Consider the following 15,109-nt stretch of genomic DNA (forward strand, 5'->3'; position numbering starts at 1 on the left):
CGGTAATGCACTTATTTGGTACACATAAAATACGAATTGTGTTGAGGTCAAAGTAAGTTTGCAAATCTTGCAACACATTTGACTCATTTCTGCTAAGAGTGTAATATCGCAGATTGTGTTGGCGTAGACAACTGTTCTGCACTTCACGTCAGCCTACTAGGTTCTGAAATGGGTCGATTATGTAATTGTTGACAACTGGAAACGGTTTCAATTTAGCATCTTCCTCCCGAGAGAATTAGCATACTTTTAACGCCCATTAAAATGTGTGCGAATGGGCTGAATAAATTCCGCGAGGTCTGCTTTCAACCGGAGCTACATTTTTGACGCGTCTGTCAAATGTAAGCTCGATCCCGTTTACTGATCGTTTCCACCCAGAAATCAAACAATGCTCCGTATGGTTAAACTTCCACAAATATCCAAACCTTTTCATAAACCGGTGCTAATGAAATTGCAAATTTAGACCTCGGCGAATCGCTCACAAATAGCAAACACAAAAGTCCAAATGGCCTCATCTTCCCTTTTGCGATCGCCTGTTGGTTCAAACAATCATCGCCGAGCATGGAACCGACAGAAGCATAGCCAGAATCAAGCCCATTTAGCATATGAATGTGTTCCGGCGGTGGTGATCATACATATGCAAACTCTGCTGTCATTGAGTCAATTGCGGCTAGTTACGGAAGTTTATCGGTTTTCAAGAGCGCACTTTCCTTGTCGCAATCACCGGAGCATATCGACTAGCGGCTGTTGACCGATGACGTCAGTTATCACCAGCTTAATACAATGATGGTTATAGGTGAAGATCAAAATCGCACTGTATCGGTGCGGTGATCTTGTGCATTAGAATGGCCCATGGGGTGCAAATTGTACAAATTTGGGGACTAGCATTTTTACGAGTTGCCTTTTTCCATACAAGAATGGGTCACCTTAGTGTGTATTTTCTCGCTGCGCACTGCCGTATTCTTCTATCTGGATCACCGTTTATGGGATTGGATTAGCGACCAAGTGCTAAAACAAACGGGAGCGAGCAGACGACGATCACTTCTCGGATGGATTTGCTGTGCGCAAAGTGACAACGCGTCGATGGCAACTAGATCGATCCCGATGACCGTGGTAGGATGGAAGCACCGATTATAGCCCGTGATTGAATGTTCTCCAGAAGTAGAATAAATATTGGGAGGCGACAATCATGGCAGGTTCCCTATTACAAGCAATCATCACATAGTGTAAACTAACATTTTGAGGAAAATATTTACGAGACTCAAACTAAACTGAAACCAATCAAAACAACTGAGTCACTAGTGCTCCGATTTGAGCTTCACTTTGATAGTTGATGGTTGAGAAGTACTTCAAGATCATTTTCTCCCTTAAGCCTGATTTGCTACTGAAAAGGAATCGCTGAAGAAATTTATCGCCGATTCCTTGAAGAAATTTTCTTCAGCGATTCCCATTTGAACTGACATTTCTTTTCAACTGCGTACTGCGATCAGAAAAAAGCGCATTCTTGATCGATTCCTTGCAGAAATTTTCCATGCATCAAGATAGGCTGAGAAATTACTTGTCAGCAGCGAATCAGGCTTTAAGCTAGGAATGCTGTTCCGCTCAAGAAAAGTAAAAATTTCTGCTCAAGAAATGGTCAAGAAATTTCCTACAGTGAGCTCCATTTGAAATGACATTTCTTTTCAACTGCGTACTGCGATCGAAGAAAAATTCTCTTCTTGAGAATTTCTTGCAAGAAATTTTTCCCACGCATCGAGATAGGCGATTACTTTTCTGTTGAAGTGCATACTTCGCTTAACTTGCTATTCTATTTCTTGATAGGGAGCCGGATCCTATTCTTGGCACTTTTGATTCATTTCGGCAGTAGGGTTTTTGAAAGCAACTAAGCTCATATTTGGCCACAATATGCGTCGTATAAAAGTACTTCTGGTTGCAAAGTTTCAGACGATTCGGCAGAGAAAAACCCCCATGCCAAAGTGAATCATGGAAGTGCCCAACTAGCTCTGCACTCTATCGAGCTAGAGAACCACAGTGAAAGTTAATTTTCATGGCTGACTCGATCGTCCCTAACCACGATTGGCGGCTCAAATGTTGAAATTTCAATATAAATAATTTATATATAAATTAATAAAGAATTATTCTTCAAAATTTTTGAATGGATTACTCTATTCACAGTTCTAGTTTAATATGGTAAAAATCTTTAATCTCTAGTCGCACCGAACTATAAGCAATCGGTAAGGCTAAGTAGCCCGGCATTCGTTTTAGCAGCAATGATGACTTTGCTGCTTGCAATTTCAAAGCGATATAACTCAGTCTTGATAGTTTATATTGGCTTGAACAAGTATCACTGTACGCGCTAACATGCATGAAGTATGCTGATTTATTTCAGCTGTGTCTGTGCAAAACCAACTGATTTTCTTTGATTCGAAATAGTGAGATGAATTAGCGCCAATCATCAACAACGCGTACAAATTTCAATGACAGCTTACTTCGTCTTAAACGTAATACCAAATTTCCAAAACCAAACTCGTCGTTAGTGAAAAAACTAGGTTAGCACACATCTAACTACAAAACCAACGAACGAAAGCATTTTCCCAGTACCTGGCACCATGGCATCCTTGGATTCATCGCAAAAAAAAACCACGAATCCCACAGCCTGCTGCAACATACCCCTATCCGCGCTAAGCTTTCTCCCCCTTCTCTCAGCACAGCGAGTCCATCAAAGGTTCCTTGATGGAAAGCTTTCGAAAGTTGCGCTGCTTTGGACTTGCCGTGGGCGATCCCTCGGCAAGTCCTGTGCCATTTTCACCACCTCCACCACCGATAGCTGCACTATTCACCAGAGCACTACGGGCTACGATGTTTAGCGTGGGGGTTTCCGTGGCATTGAAATGCAGATAACCGTTGGCCAGTAGCTGCCGGCTCTTGTCCGCATCTTCGGACGTGGACGAATTGTCCGACTCGTCACTCGAAGACGACGCTGAGGACGAAGGCACTACGGACGATGACAAACAACGGGAAACAACGTTATTCTACGGGGAAAATTAGTCATTTTTGGTACAAGGAAAAGCTTATGGCAAGCATGCTGTGAGGGGATGGGAACACGGAGGGATAGGGGACGTAACATTGCGTAGCTCATACCTAGCCCTTGCTTGTTGAGCTCCTCTTTGACCTGGTGCAGTTGCCGTGCGCTGCACAGCGGTGTATCCACTTCGTACGTATTGTTGAACATGGTGTAGTCCACCTGCAACGAAAACAGCAGCAACAAATGTCACAACAATCGATTAGGTGGGAAATGGGTCATCATCGCTCCATGTGAGATTCGTTGTATGGAAATGGAAGTGCTAGAGAGCATGATGAGAGTAAGGGAACGCAGTAGGCATGCGCTTGGTCGACGCATGCTTTCCAAGAAGCATCCATTCGTCACCACGGTCCATTCATCAAAGGAAGCCATGAGCGGACTCACCTCGTACTCTCCGGTTTCCCGCTTGAAAGAAACGACGGACTCGAATCGATGACCCCACAGCACTTCCGACGGTAGATAGCTACTGCGGGCCTGGGTTGTCATACCGGTGGATTCCACTACTCCCTCTGGAAGGCCAATAATTGAACTGGTAATAAAAAAGGCACGAAGTACACTAACAATTATCCCATACCAAGCATGACGACTATTTCGAACCGCTCCCGCAGCATGTCCTGGGCGGACAGATTGTACAGTGGGCTGTTCTTATCGATTTTGTGCACTACGATCGTCGGCCAGATGAACATCAACCGTTCGTCGCCACCATCGCAGCTGACTTCCATGTTTTGCTGGTAGAAAGGCAACGTTTCGCCTTCTTTTGTAATCTGAAAAAAAAAAAAGAATTTGTTTTTTCTTATACTTGGGAATCAGCTACTATAAGAGAGCTATCACCATCTAGTTCCCGGTTGGCCAAACACAACATTTTTAGTATTGATCGTTAATGTTCATGTGATTATGTTTCAATTCCATTATTTTCCTAGTTGTCATCCTTGATAAAATATTATTAAACACAATAAATTTTCTTGTTGCAATTTCCAACAGAAACGTAATTTTCACAATATGTTCTATTGTTCTGTACCTTTGAATTCATTGTAAATGGCGTTTTGATTTGAATAAATATTGAAGGAATCATCGAGATACGGAGGTATCGAGTTGCAGAACACAAAACCAATTCAAGGGATTATCGAGTTAGGGCTACGGAGTATCGAGTAAGGGAGAGTTGACTGTAGAAATGGAGTCGTTATGTATCCCCACAACAGAATTTTGAAAAGTTTTCCATACTCAATTTAGACCAAAACAATAGAACTTATGGTACTTTGAATGATTTCAAGGCATTTTTCAAGCAAAAATAAATTGTGTTTCTATTGTGTTCTCATATATTCTTATTTCGCTTTATTATTCGTTGTGTAAACTGTTCTCGCGAAAAATAACTTAAAAACGATTGTATTTCCAATCGCAGCTATTTAAAATCTGATTGATGACTACTACGCGAAATTTCGATTATACAGCGTCGTCGGCCAACTTGAAACCTGAGGACCTGAGTGGACATTTACATATTATTGTGTGAGAAATGTCACATGCCCGAAAACCAGGAAGATTGAGACATCGAATGTCTTGTTATGGTACAAAAACTTATGTACCCCATGATACGGGTTTCTTCGGTGGTCATTCCTGGGTTATTTCAGTGACAGCAAAGGACCAGACTGGCCATCTATTCATTATTATGTGAGATAGATCACGTGCTCAGAAAACTAGGAAAATTGAGCCGTCACATGTCAAGTTTTGGTAAAAAACCTGAAATGTCCCACAATAGACATAACACCGGTGGTCATTCCTGGGGTTTTTCGGTGGAAAAATGAGCCGTCGCATGCCTATTTTTGGTGCTAAACTTTGTGGTCCTGTATTACGGTTTTCCCGGTGGCCATTCCTGTGTTTCAAAAGGACCAGGAAAACCATCCGTTCATTCTTTTCGCAAAATACATCCAAAAATAAAAAAATCGTAAAGAATTGGGCACAATTTAGGTTTTGAAATATAAATCTGAGTAATTTAATCGAATTGTCCAGATTGGCCACCTTCCGGGACTCCAGGAACCGGTTCCATATGGACCATACTGGACAGAAGTTTTCAAGGAATGTGCGACGGTAATTGGTTCCTTATTACAGAAAAATTGTATGCCAAAATATCCATCAACTGAATAGTGCCGATGTGAATTACATTTACAGAACTGCGATGGAAACTTATTTTTCGGATGTTTCGGACTTCTGGAACCGGGTATGAATAACTAAGTGATTTGAGAATCTCTATTCTCAGTCCACGTGAATACCTATTCAACAATATGAGGACGGTTCAGATTACGAAACTACAGGTCGTCAAAGTAAGGGTCTCTAAAGGGACTTTTTTCAGATGTAGCAGGTACCTGGTGGCCACAGTGACCAAACCCTGGTCTCCAGGAGGGTTTCTGTAACTAGACATGTGTGCCCAACAGAACTAACTTCGGTCAACACACTGATTATTGCGAGCTGTTTGAATTTTCGGGTCGATAACGACCTTAAGTCACAATTTGTAACTTTTTGTTAGGGACTAATGAAGGTAAAGAGATTCTGAGATATAATAATTCTGAGATGAAAGATTTGTTGATGGAAAGTGAACAGAAACTTTAGGAAAAATCTCGAAGTTGGAAAAACTGTTGGGGCGATCTTTGAACAATTTGTGGAAAGAATCCTTCTTTGATGATCTTGAAGTCGATTTATGAACAACTGGATGATATTTTAAGCAAACAATTTTAATTTATTTGTAATAAATACATAAAGAGTCCTAAATGGAGAAATGTGAAAAATTGAATTTCTTCTAAGGTTCTTTTAAACAATTTGATACGGATTCTTCTAGAAATTTTGTGGTAAGATCAGAAAGCCTAAAACAACTCCAGGAAAAATCTGTTGGATAATAGCTATTATTCCCAGGAATGATTTTCATGGGAATCCCAGGAAAAACTCAGTGTAAACTGGTAAAGAAGTTCTTGGAAAATGCACTGGAAGAGTACGGAAATAAATCATAAAGAAATCCCCGATACCTATAAAGTTCGTGAAGAATAACAAAGGGATGTTCCTCGTGAGTTCTTTGGAAGAATTCTTCTGGATTAGACAAACATTTTTTTTTATTTTCCGTAGTGGAAATTGAAATATACAAGTATCACTGTTGTACAGCGATATAAGCCAAGATCACAAACAAATAAAACCAATTTTAGCACCATACCATTTCATTCCGCTTGAGTTTGTATCCTTTGACAGATACGCGTATTTCGACCTCAACTATAAGTCCGTCTTCAGTGCCGTGTACTAGACTCGACTTCTAGTCTGTTGAGGTCGAAATACGCGTATCTGTCAAAGGATACAAAATCTAGTGGAATTAAATGGTATAGTACTGAATTTGGTTTTTCATTTACTTACAGGTTTTCCACCAAACAGCTCGAAGATTTATTATCATTCAAAAGTTTTTAAGAGGAAAATAACCATCATCAATTTGTTTTGAATTTACTGCAGATTTCATTTTTATTGTCCTTCAAATTCTTGGACAGAATTTCTTATAAGAAGCTTCTGACTATAAACTTGGAGGAACTCTTGAAAGATTCCTAAAAACCTAAAAAAACCTATCTTTCTATCTATTTAAATAAAAATGGAATGGTGTTTGTATGTCATGAAATGGCTTCCGAACGGGTCAACGGATTTGAATGATTATACTTCCGTTTTTTTCGTCAAGTGTTCCGACAAATCCCAGGATATTCACCGGGAAAGTTGGAAAAACGAGCGTGAAAGGAACTGTCATTTTGCATGGGACGATTCATAGCGTTTTTGAACAGCCTACTTAATGGCAAGACAAAGTTTGCCGGGACCACTAGTATAAAATAGAACATAAAACCGGTGAAAATGCGATCCAAGGGATTACCGAGGTAGCTATGAATACCAGTAGGGTGGTTCAAAAAATCGGTTTTGCTCCACACCGCTTATTCGATTCCAGATCAAATTTTGAGTGTCCTCCCAAAATTTGAGCTCATTTGAATGAAAACTGAGGCGGCACAAACCCCTCAAGGTTTATATGAGAATTAATATGGGAAATGCCAGCGATCCATTCAATCGGTCATAATTTTTTTTTTAATTTCTTTATTAGTATCATTCCAAACATTACATTCATTTCTTATATCTAGGTGTTCTGTGTTATTAGACAACACTATCATCCTAATTTGGTAAAACAAATTTAAGATTTAATTAACATTTTGTTAACAACATATTTCATTTCATTTGCCGTAGCAGTTCAGATTTTTTTTACAGGTGAGTAGATTTCACATGTTTATAAGAGAAAAAAAAACGCTTTGAATATACTTAAACTAACTTAATCTAAACATATAACGCATTAATCGTGGCAATAAAAGATTGTAACGATTTTTGCCTGAAATTATTTATTATTGTATTTGACACTTGTTCCAATGTTTCAACATTGGATATTCTATGTAACTCATTGGTACTATACCAGGGAGGAAGTCTCAGAATCATTTTCAAAATTTTATTTTGAATTCTCTGCAGAGCTATCTTCCTGGTATTACAACAGCTAGTCCATATTGATACAATATTCAACATGGCTGGCCTGAAAATTTGTTTGAATATCAAAAGCTTGTTCTTAAGACAAAGTTTTGATTTTCTATAAATAAGGGGATAGAGACATTTTACATATTTATTACATTTGGCTTGAATGCCCTCAATGTGATTTTTGAAAGTTAAATTCTTATCTAGCATAAGCCCTAGATACTTAACTTCATCTGACCAATTTATTGGAACCCCTCTCATCGTGACCAGATGTCTATTTGAAGGTTTCAAATAAAGAGCTTTTGGTTTATGTGGGAATATTATTAGTTGAGATTTGGAAGCATTAGGAGAAATCTTCCAGTTTTGCAAGTATGAAGAAAAAATATCCAAACATTTTTGCAATCGACTACAGATGACACGCAGGCTTCGCCCTTTGGCGGAGAGGCCTGTGTCATCCGCAAACAAAGATTTTTGACATCCCTGAGGTAACTCAGGTAAGTCAGATGTGAAAATATTGTGAAATATTGGTCCCAAAATGCTGCCTTGAAGAACACCTGCTCTTACAGAAAGTCTTTCAGATCTGGAGTTCTGATAATTAACCTGAAGTGTACGATTTGACAGATAACTTTGAATTATTCTAACAATGAATGTTGGATAATTAAAGTTTTTTAATTTTACAATCAAACCTTCATGCCAAACACTGTCGAATGCTTTTTCTATGTCTAGAAGAGCAAGACCGGTAGAATAGCCTTAAGATTTGTTGGAACGGATCAAATTTGTTACACGTAAAAGTTGATGAGTGGTCAAATGTCCATGGCGGAATCCGAACTGTTTATTGGCAAAAAATGAATTTTCGTTGATGTGAGCCATCATTCTGTTCAGAATAACCTTTTCAAAAAGTTTACTGATGGAGGAAAGCCAACTGATTGGACGATAGCTAAAAGCTTCTGCAGGATTTTTGTCTGGTTTTAAAATTGGAACAACCTTAGCATTTTTCCATTTGTCAGGAAAATATGCTAATTGAAAACATTTGTTAAATATATCAACTAAAAATGACAAGCTACTTTCTGGAAGTTTCTTGATGAGGATGTAGAAAATTCCATCATCGCCAGGAGCTTTCATGTTTTTGAATTTTTTAATAATAGTTCTCACTTCTTCCAAATCAGTCTCCCAGGCATTTTCGAAAACGTTCTCTTGATTGAGAATATTTTCGAACTCCTGAGTAACTTCATTTTCAATTGGACTAGTAAGTCCTAAATTAAAATTGTGTGCACTTTCAAACTGCATAGCAAGTTTTTGAGCTTTTTCGCAATTAGTTAGTAATAGTTTGTTTTCCTCTTTCAATGCCGGTATTGGCTTCTGAGGTTTTTTTCAAGATATTAGATAATTTCCAAAAGGGCTTAGAGCCAGGGTCCAATTGAGAAATTTTATTTTCAAAATTTTTGTTTCTTAATTGAGCAAAACGTTTCTTGATTTCTTTCTGCAAATCCTGCCATATAATTTTCATAGCAGGATCGCGAGTGCGTTGAAATTGCCTTCTCCTCACGTTTTTAAGACGGATCAAGAGTTTAAGATCATCTTCTATAATCACGGATTCAAATTTTGCAATGCTCCGGGCTTCAACAATGGAATTTGTTAAAGTTTCAAGAGCATTGTCAATATCAAGTTTAGTTTCTAAAGAAATGTTAACATCAAGATTAGAGTCAACATACGTTTCAGTCGGCTCGTAAATAATTGAAAGTGAAGCTGATAGGATTGAGAATCGCTTCTTGGGATATTTGAAATGTAACAGGGACATGATCAGAATCAAAATCAGCATGAGTAATCAGTTGGCTACAAAGATGACAAGAGTCGGTTAAGACCAAATCAATCGTAGATGGATTTCTAGAAGAGGAAAAACATGTGGGGCTATCAGGGTATTGAATTGAGAAATATCCTGAAGAGCACTCATCAAATAAAATTCTGCCGTTGGAATTACTTTGAGAATTATTCCATGACCGATGTTTGGCATTAAAGTCACCAATGAAAAAAAAATTTGACTTATTGCGAGTCAATTTACGCAAGTCAGTTTGGAGCAAATTAACTTGCTGTCCAGAGCATTGAAAAGGCAAATAGGCAGCTATGAAAGTATATTTACCAAACTGTGTTTCAACAGAAACACCTAAAGTTTCAAAAACTTTAGTTTCAAATGATAAAAACAGTTGATGTTTTATACGCCTATGAATGATGATTGCAACTCCCCCACATGCCCCATCCAGTCGATCATTACGATAAACAAAAAAGTTAGGATCTCTTTTGAGTTTAGATCCAGGTTTCAAATACGTTTCGGTAATAACTGCTATATGCACGTTATTAACCGTAAGAAAATTAAACAGCACGTCCTCTTTACCATTCAGAGAACGAGCATTCCAATTTAAAATATTTAAATTATTATATGGATCCATTAGAAAAACGTAATCCAATAACAATTTGATTTGTAAATTTTACACCTACTTGGACTGCTTCAGTCATAGTGGTGGCTTTGAACATTGCATCAATCATTAGATTCAATTATTCAGTTAGAACATTAAAATCAGAGGCAGACATGTCATGTGATTTCCCATTAGAATTTTCGGTAGACGAAGATGCGGAGTTACCTGTGGCGGTAGGGTTTTTTCCATTTGATTTGAAACAAGTAGAATGGGTACCCATGGATCGAGCAGGGGAGGAGTTCGAATTTTCTGCTACGATATCGGCAAAGGATTTACCGTGGGTAGATACATTCGAAATTGAAAGATTCGAACGGCTACCCGACGGATTAAACTTAGTTTGTGAATGAGCATGATTATGATCTTCCTGATGGGTATGATTCATGATCAAGCGATCGTTAACTGAAAAATGAGCATTGTTCGATACTCTACCAGGCAAATTCCGGAAACGACCGTTATCGTAACGGATATTATCCTTCATCTGCCTGGCACGAGCCTCAACGACTCTCTTGCGTGAAGGGCATTCCCAAAAGTTAGCTTTATGAGGGCCCTTGCAATTGGCGCATTCAAACTTTCTGGTATCTTCTTTCACAGGACAGACGTCCTTAGCGTGAGAAGAACCTCCGCAAATCATGCATTTAGCATCCATGCGACAATTTTTTGTACCATGACCCCACTTTTGGCACCGACGGCACTGAGTGGGGTTCTGGTAATTTCCTCCAGGTTTCTGGAAATGTTCCCATGTCACACGGACATCAAACAAAAGTTTTGCTTTTTCTAAAGCTTTGATATTATTTAGTTCGTTTTTGTTAAAGTGAACTAAATAAAATTCTTTAGAAAGCCCTTTCCGAACAATGCCAGATTGGGTTCTCTTTTTCATAATAATTACTTGAACAGGTAAAAATCCAAGTAAATCATTTATTCCATTTTGATCTGAAGAGACTTATAGTCACTTGAGAGACCTTTCAAGACAACTTTGAACAAACGTTTAGTTTTGTCGTCATAAGTAAAAAAATTGTGCTTCTTCTCTTCAAGATGTTTGAGAAGAAATTCGCGATCTTTAAGAGTTTCCGGCAAAACGCGACAGTCTCCTTTCTTTGCGATTTGGAAGGAAACCTTGATTCCCCTAATGGAATTCAAGATCTCCTGCCTAAATCCCCCAAATTCGGAACAACTGACCACGATAGGCGGCACTCTTTGCTTCCTCATTTGAATCAAAGAGCCTAGGCTAGAGGCTGCTTCGATTTGGTGTTCGGAAAATTTGTCTAGAGCATCGAACTGATTGCTCATTTCAATACAATTATTCATTTCACCCTCGGGAGAAAGTTCGCATTCCGGAGAAACGTCCTTTCTTCCATTCTTGCCACGTTTAGTGACAGTTTTAAATCCCACTTTTTTGGAAGGAAGTTGTGAATTCAGAGATTCACCCTTCCTTTTATTTGTTGTTGCAACCATGTTTAGTAAACAAGAAGACGTGACCTTCGAGAGGTTTTTCCCCAAGACGGTGTCCAAGAAGGATTACCACCGCTAGCTTTCGCCAACGGGTCCAACGAAAAATCGAAGGCACGGGTCCAAACAAGGATCGTAAAGGGATCAATAGTAGAAAAAAAAGTACTGAAAAGTACTGTTTTAGTAGCACTCAGAAGTACTGTTTTGAATTTTAGCACTGAAAAGTACTGTTTTTGTAGCTCTGAAAAGTACTGTTTTATTGCTTAGGTAGTTTTTAAGAAAACTTCCAAGAACAGAGAGAATTCGTGTTCGCACAGCACGAAGGTACGATGCGCACTGAATCGGTCATAGTGTTTGCTAAGGACTGTTCATTTTATAAAGTGGACACTTTGTTTATGCTATATATTTTTTATTTATTGATTAAATCATAATCAGTTTTCTGTGCATCGTTTAACTTTTATTCTACAATGCTATGAAAATATAAGATCTTAGAAAATGCTTTTGGTTGAAGAGCTAAATAGTTTTTCCAAAAACTCCTAATAAAAGCTGTTCGTCAAAGTTCAACATTATTTTTCGTAAAACAAAACTTTCAATTTTTATGAACAAATTGTATGTTTGTATCCTTTACCATTCTACTGAAGGGGTAAAGCTTTAAAAAAATTCACTATATTCCACCATTCTCTGACATTAGGTAACTTTAGTGGTTTACTCATTTATGGTCAAATTTGTTGATACTCCATCCTATCACTCCCAGTAAAAGAGAAAAGCAAAAAGTGTGTTCAAAACTAGTTTGTTTCACTAAAGAAACTATATTTGTACAAACGAAAGCTAAATCGTGCGTTTAAACCACAGTCTTAAGTACAAATTTTACTGTTTACGGTAGTTTTACTAGAACAGCGGTTTTCAAATCGTGCTCCGCGGAGTACTTGGTGCGCCGCCAAGCCTTGGCAGGTGCTCCTCGACAGTTTTGAGAATCGGTACCAATACTTTGAAATATCTCAACTTTTTTCTTTAAATATGCTTTTAATAATACCAAACCAAACTGTACCAAAAATTTTCAGGAGTACAGATTTAATGAAAAAAAAACAACCGATCGCGTTTAAAATTTCGATCAATTAGTAACTTGTTGGTTGCGAGCAATCGATCTAATTTTGATTTTTATTCTCCACATTTGTACTCTTGAAAATTTATGAGTGGTTTTATTTAAGGGGGTTAGAAGTAAAGGGAAGTAAGTGACAAAAACCGAGTATTGAAGTCTTTCCAGCAGTTTCTCATTCCACACAAATTGTAAGAGCAGTGTTGTTAGCAATCACAGTTTTCGTTGACATTCGACAGTCTTTGCTTTCAGCAGAACAACACGAGTGATCCAACAAACGTGCGAAAGAAAAATCTCAATTGAATTGAGCTAACCACGATGGCGTCAACTGAAAACGTTACGGTTTTGTCTATGTCTATCGTTTTTTTCAATACGAGCTGCTTTCATTGCATGTGAGTAACATACGACATAGTAAGCAATATCAAACTATTTTTGTTGTAAATGATCGGACATTTCTGAAATCTATGCAAAACTCATGGTTTATGAAAATGCCATCGTGTCAGACAACATTCATTACACAGTGTTTGTGTTTCTCGATACTTAATCCATCGCTCGTGCTGTGTGTGAAAAGTGACAGAAATGGATGAGTGTAGAAAAATCATTTGACTGCTGACCATGGAAGCGAAACGAACGCCGTGAAAAATGTCGAATGTTTACTTCACTGTATGTGAGCTAAAATAAACAAGACAATCTCTTACGAATTATGTTAGTTGGATGGAAATTCATTTAAAATGCCGATGGAAAGCTTGAAAATAGTAGATTTTTTCAGTATACTTAACTCAAAGCCGACCAATGTTTTACTTACATCCCTTTGCGTTTAGGCTTTCAATTCAAATTTTAGCTGCAAAATTGTGTTTTTTCGAACTTAGTATGGAAAACAACTTTTAAAGTGGAGGAAATCCAGGTTTCCCCAAAAGAATATTTTGAAATTTTCAGGATACGAAAGTTTTGTCTGGATACATATCCTTGCCATAAAGAAATCTGAGGTACATGCAACCTCAATAATAATCAAAATTCGAAATAAGGAATATTTCACGAGTTTTATCAAAATTATGAATATTTCCGAGAGTGTTGATTCAAACACATGAATAAAAGCTAAACAAATATTTCGCCCAGATGTTTGAATTCAAATTAGAAGTCGAAAAATGTCTAAACAAAGCAATACTGCCGTTTTCATGCCACGAAAAATCAAATATTTGACGAAGAACGAAACATAGTTCCATTTAAATGCCCGATTGTCAAAGTTTAAACCTGAAGTAAAAAACATGCTCAATAAATAAAACATTTATTTTTAGATTAGGATTAAAAGTGCGCAATAAAATCAAAATTAATGAAAGATTGACCAACACAAATCTCACCTTACGATTTCATTAGGATTTAAGCGTGGAAAAAAACCGGATTTCAAACGGAGTAGTGATGAGGAACAGGTGCTCCGCGCAACAATTTTATTTCCAAAAGTGCTCCGCGAGGCAAAAAGGCTGAAAACCCCTGTTCTAGAAAGTCTCATACTTTTAAAATCGTGTACTCATATTCATCGATCTACAGCAAATTGTAAATGTTTTTTTCCGAATATTTCAATTGGTAATCTTAGAATAACATTAGATGAAAATAATATGTGGAAAATAAAATATATTTTATTACAGCAGTGTTGCCAATTTTGATGATTGTCAATGTACTTTGAAAGGTCTTCTAAGAATAAAGCAATTGTGTTTCTATTGTGCTTTAAATGTGACGTGGGGACTAAATAAGTAACTCTTTGAAGGCGTAAGTTATTTTTCATATTAAAACTATATTAGGACTTCCGTCAGGACGTACTTTTAATCAAAAGATTCTACTCATATCAGTTCCCTTCAAATTTAAAATAGTTTCTCTAGAAAATATGGGGTAAAAATGATTTTATTATATCTGTAAAATTGTTGTTCCAAAAATAACTTGATTTTTTCCATCAGGCTTCTGATTGATGATGCTTTCGAAAAACAAGCCTTTTTTGAAAACAGAAAATATAAGTTGTTGAATTTTCCAGCCAATTTCTAACAATCATTGATTTTGATAACCTCCAAAAAATCGACCGTTCTAATCGTTGTTCCATATTCGCGTGAAAATTAATTATTTTGGAGAATTTTTATTATCACAACATTGTACAATACTAGTCGAACGATGTGCAGAAAACAGATTGAAATTTCATTGATAAATTAAAAAGATACAGTATGCACAAGGTGTCCACTTTATAAAATGAACAGACCTTATGTGCTCTTGATAGTTAGAGCTATGCTGATACTGTCAGATAAATTCATCAGCTACAACTTTGCCGAGGACCGTTTTTAAATCGGACGCCTCATTAATTAGTTATTGATTTTTGTATGAGTTGGAAATCATATCGGCTATCATAATTGAGCTGCTCTGCAGGCATCACTGGATATATGCTGTGCAACATAGTAGCCATGATTTGTGTGTACTATCTTTTGCGCCAGATGCAGCAATGCTGCCTATTCAGAAGAT

General features: G+C 37.5%; 1 protein-coding gene across 8 annotated transcripts in view; it reads right to left on the reverse strand.

Moving 5' to 3' along the window:
* LOC5571231 (G protein-activated inward rectifier potassium channel 3) overlaps positions 1–15,109 on the reverse strand; it is a 377,954-nt gene that overhangs the window by 48,881 nt on the left and 313,964 nt on the right. For 6 of the 8 annotated variants that reach the window (XR_002501609.1, XR_002501614.1, XR_002501612.1 and 3 more), the window contains 4 exons: positions 3,654–3,843; positions 3,464–3,588; positions 3,139–3,241; positions 2,599–2,992 (listed from right to left, as the gene is read on the reverse strand). Coding sequence is in view for 2 of the 8 variants with exons in the window: in XM_021851309.1 (XP_021707001.1) it covers positions 2,700–2,992; positions 3,139–3,241; positions 3,464–3,588; positions 3,654–3,843 (711 nt within the window). In the remaining 6 variants the exon portion in view is untranslated. The remainder of the gene's footprint in view (positions 1–2,598; positions 2,993–3,138; positions 3,242–3,463; positions 3,589–3,653; positions 3,844–15,109) is intronic. The other 2 variants (XM_021851309.1, XM_021851311.1) reach the window with 2 other exon arrangements.

Source organism: Aedes aegypti, chromosome 3, assembly GCF_002204515.2.
Source record: "Aedes aegypti strain LVP_AGWG chromosome 3, AaegL5.0 Primary Assembly, whole genome shotgun sequence".
Taxonomy (NCBI): domain Eukaryota; kingdom Metazoa; phylum Arthropoda; class Insecta; order Diptera; family Culicidae; genus Aedes; species Aedes aegypti.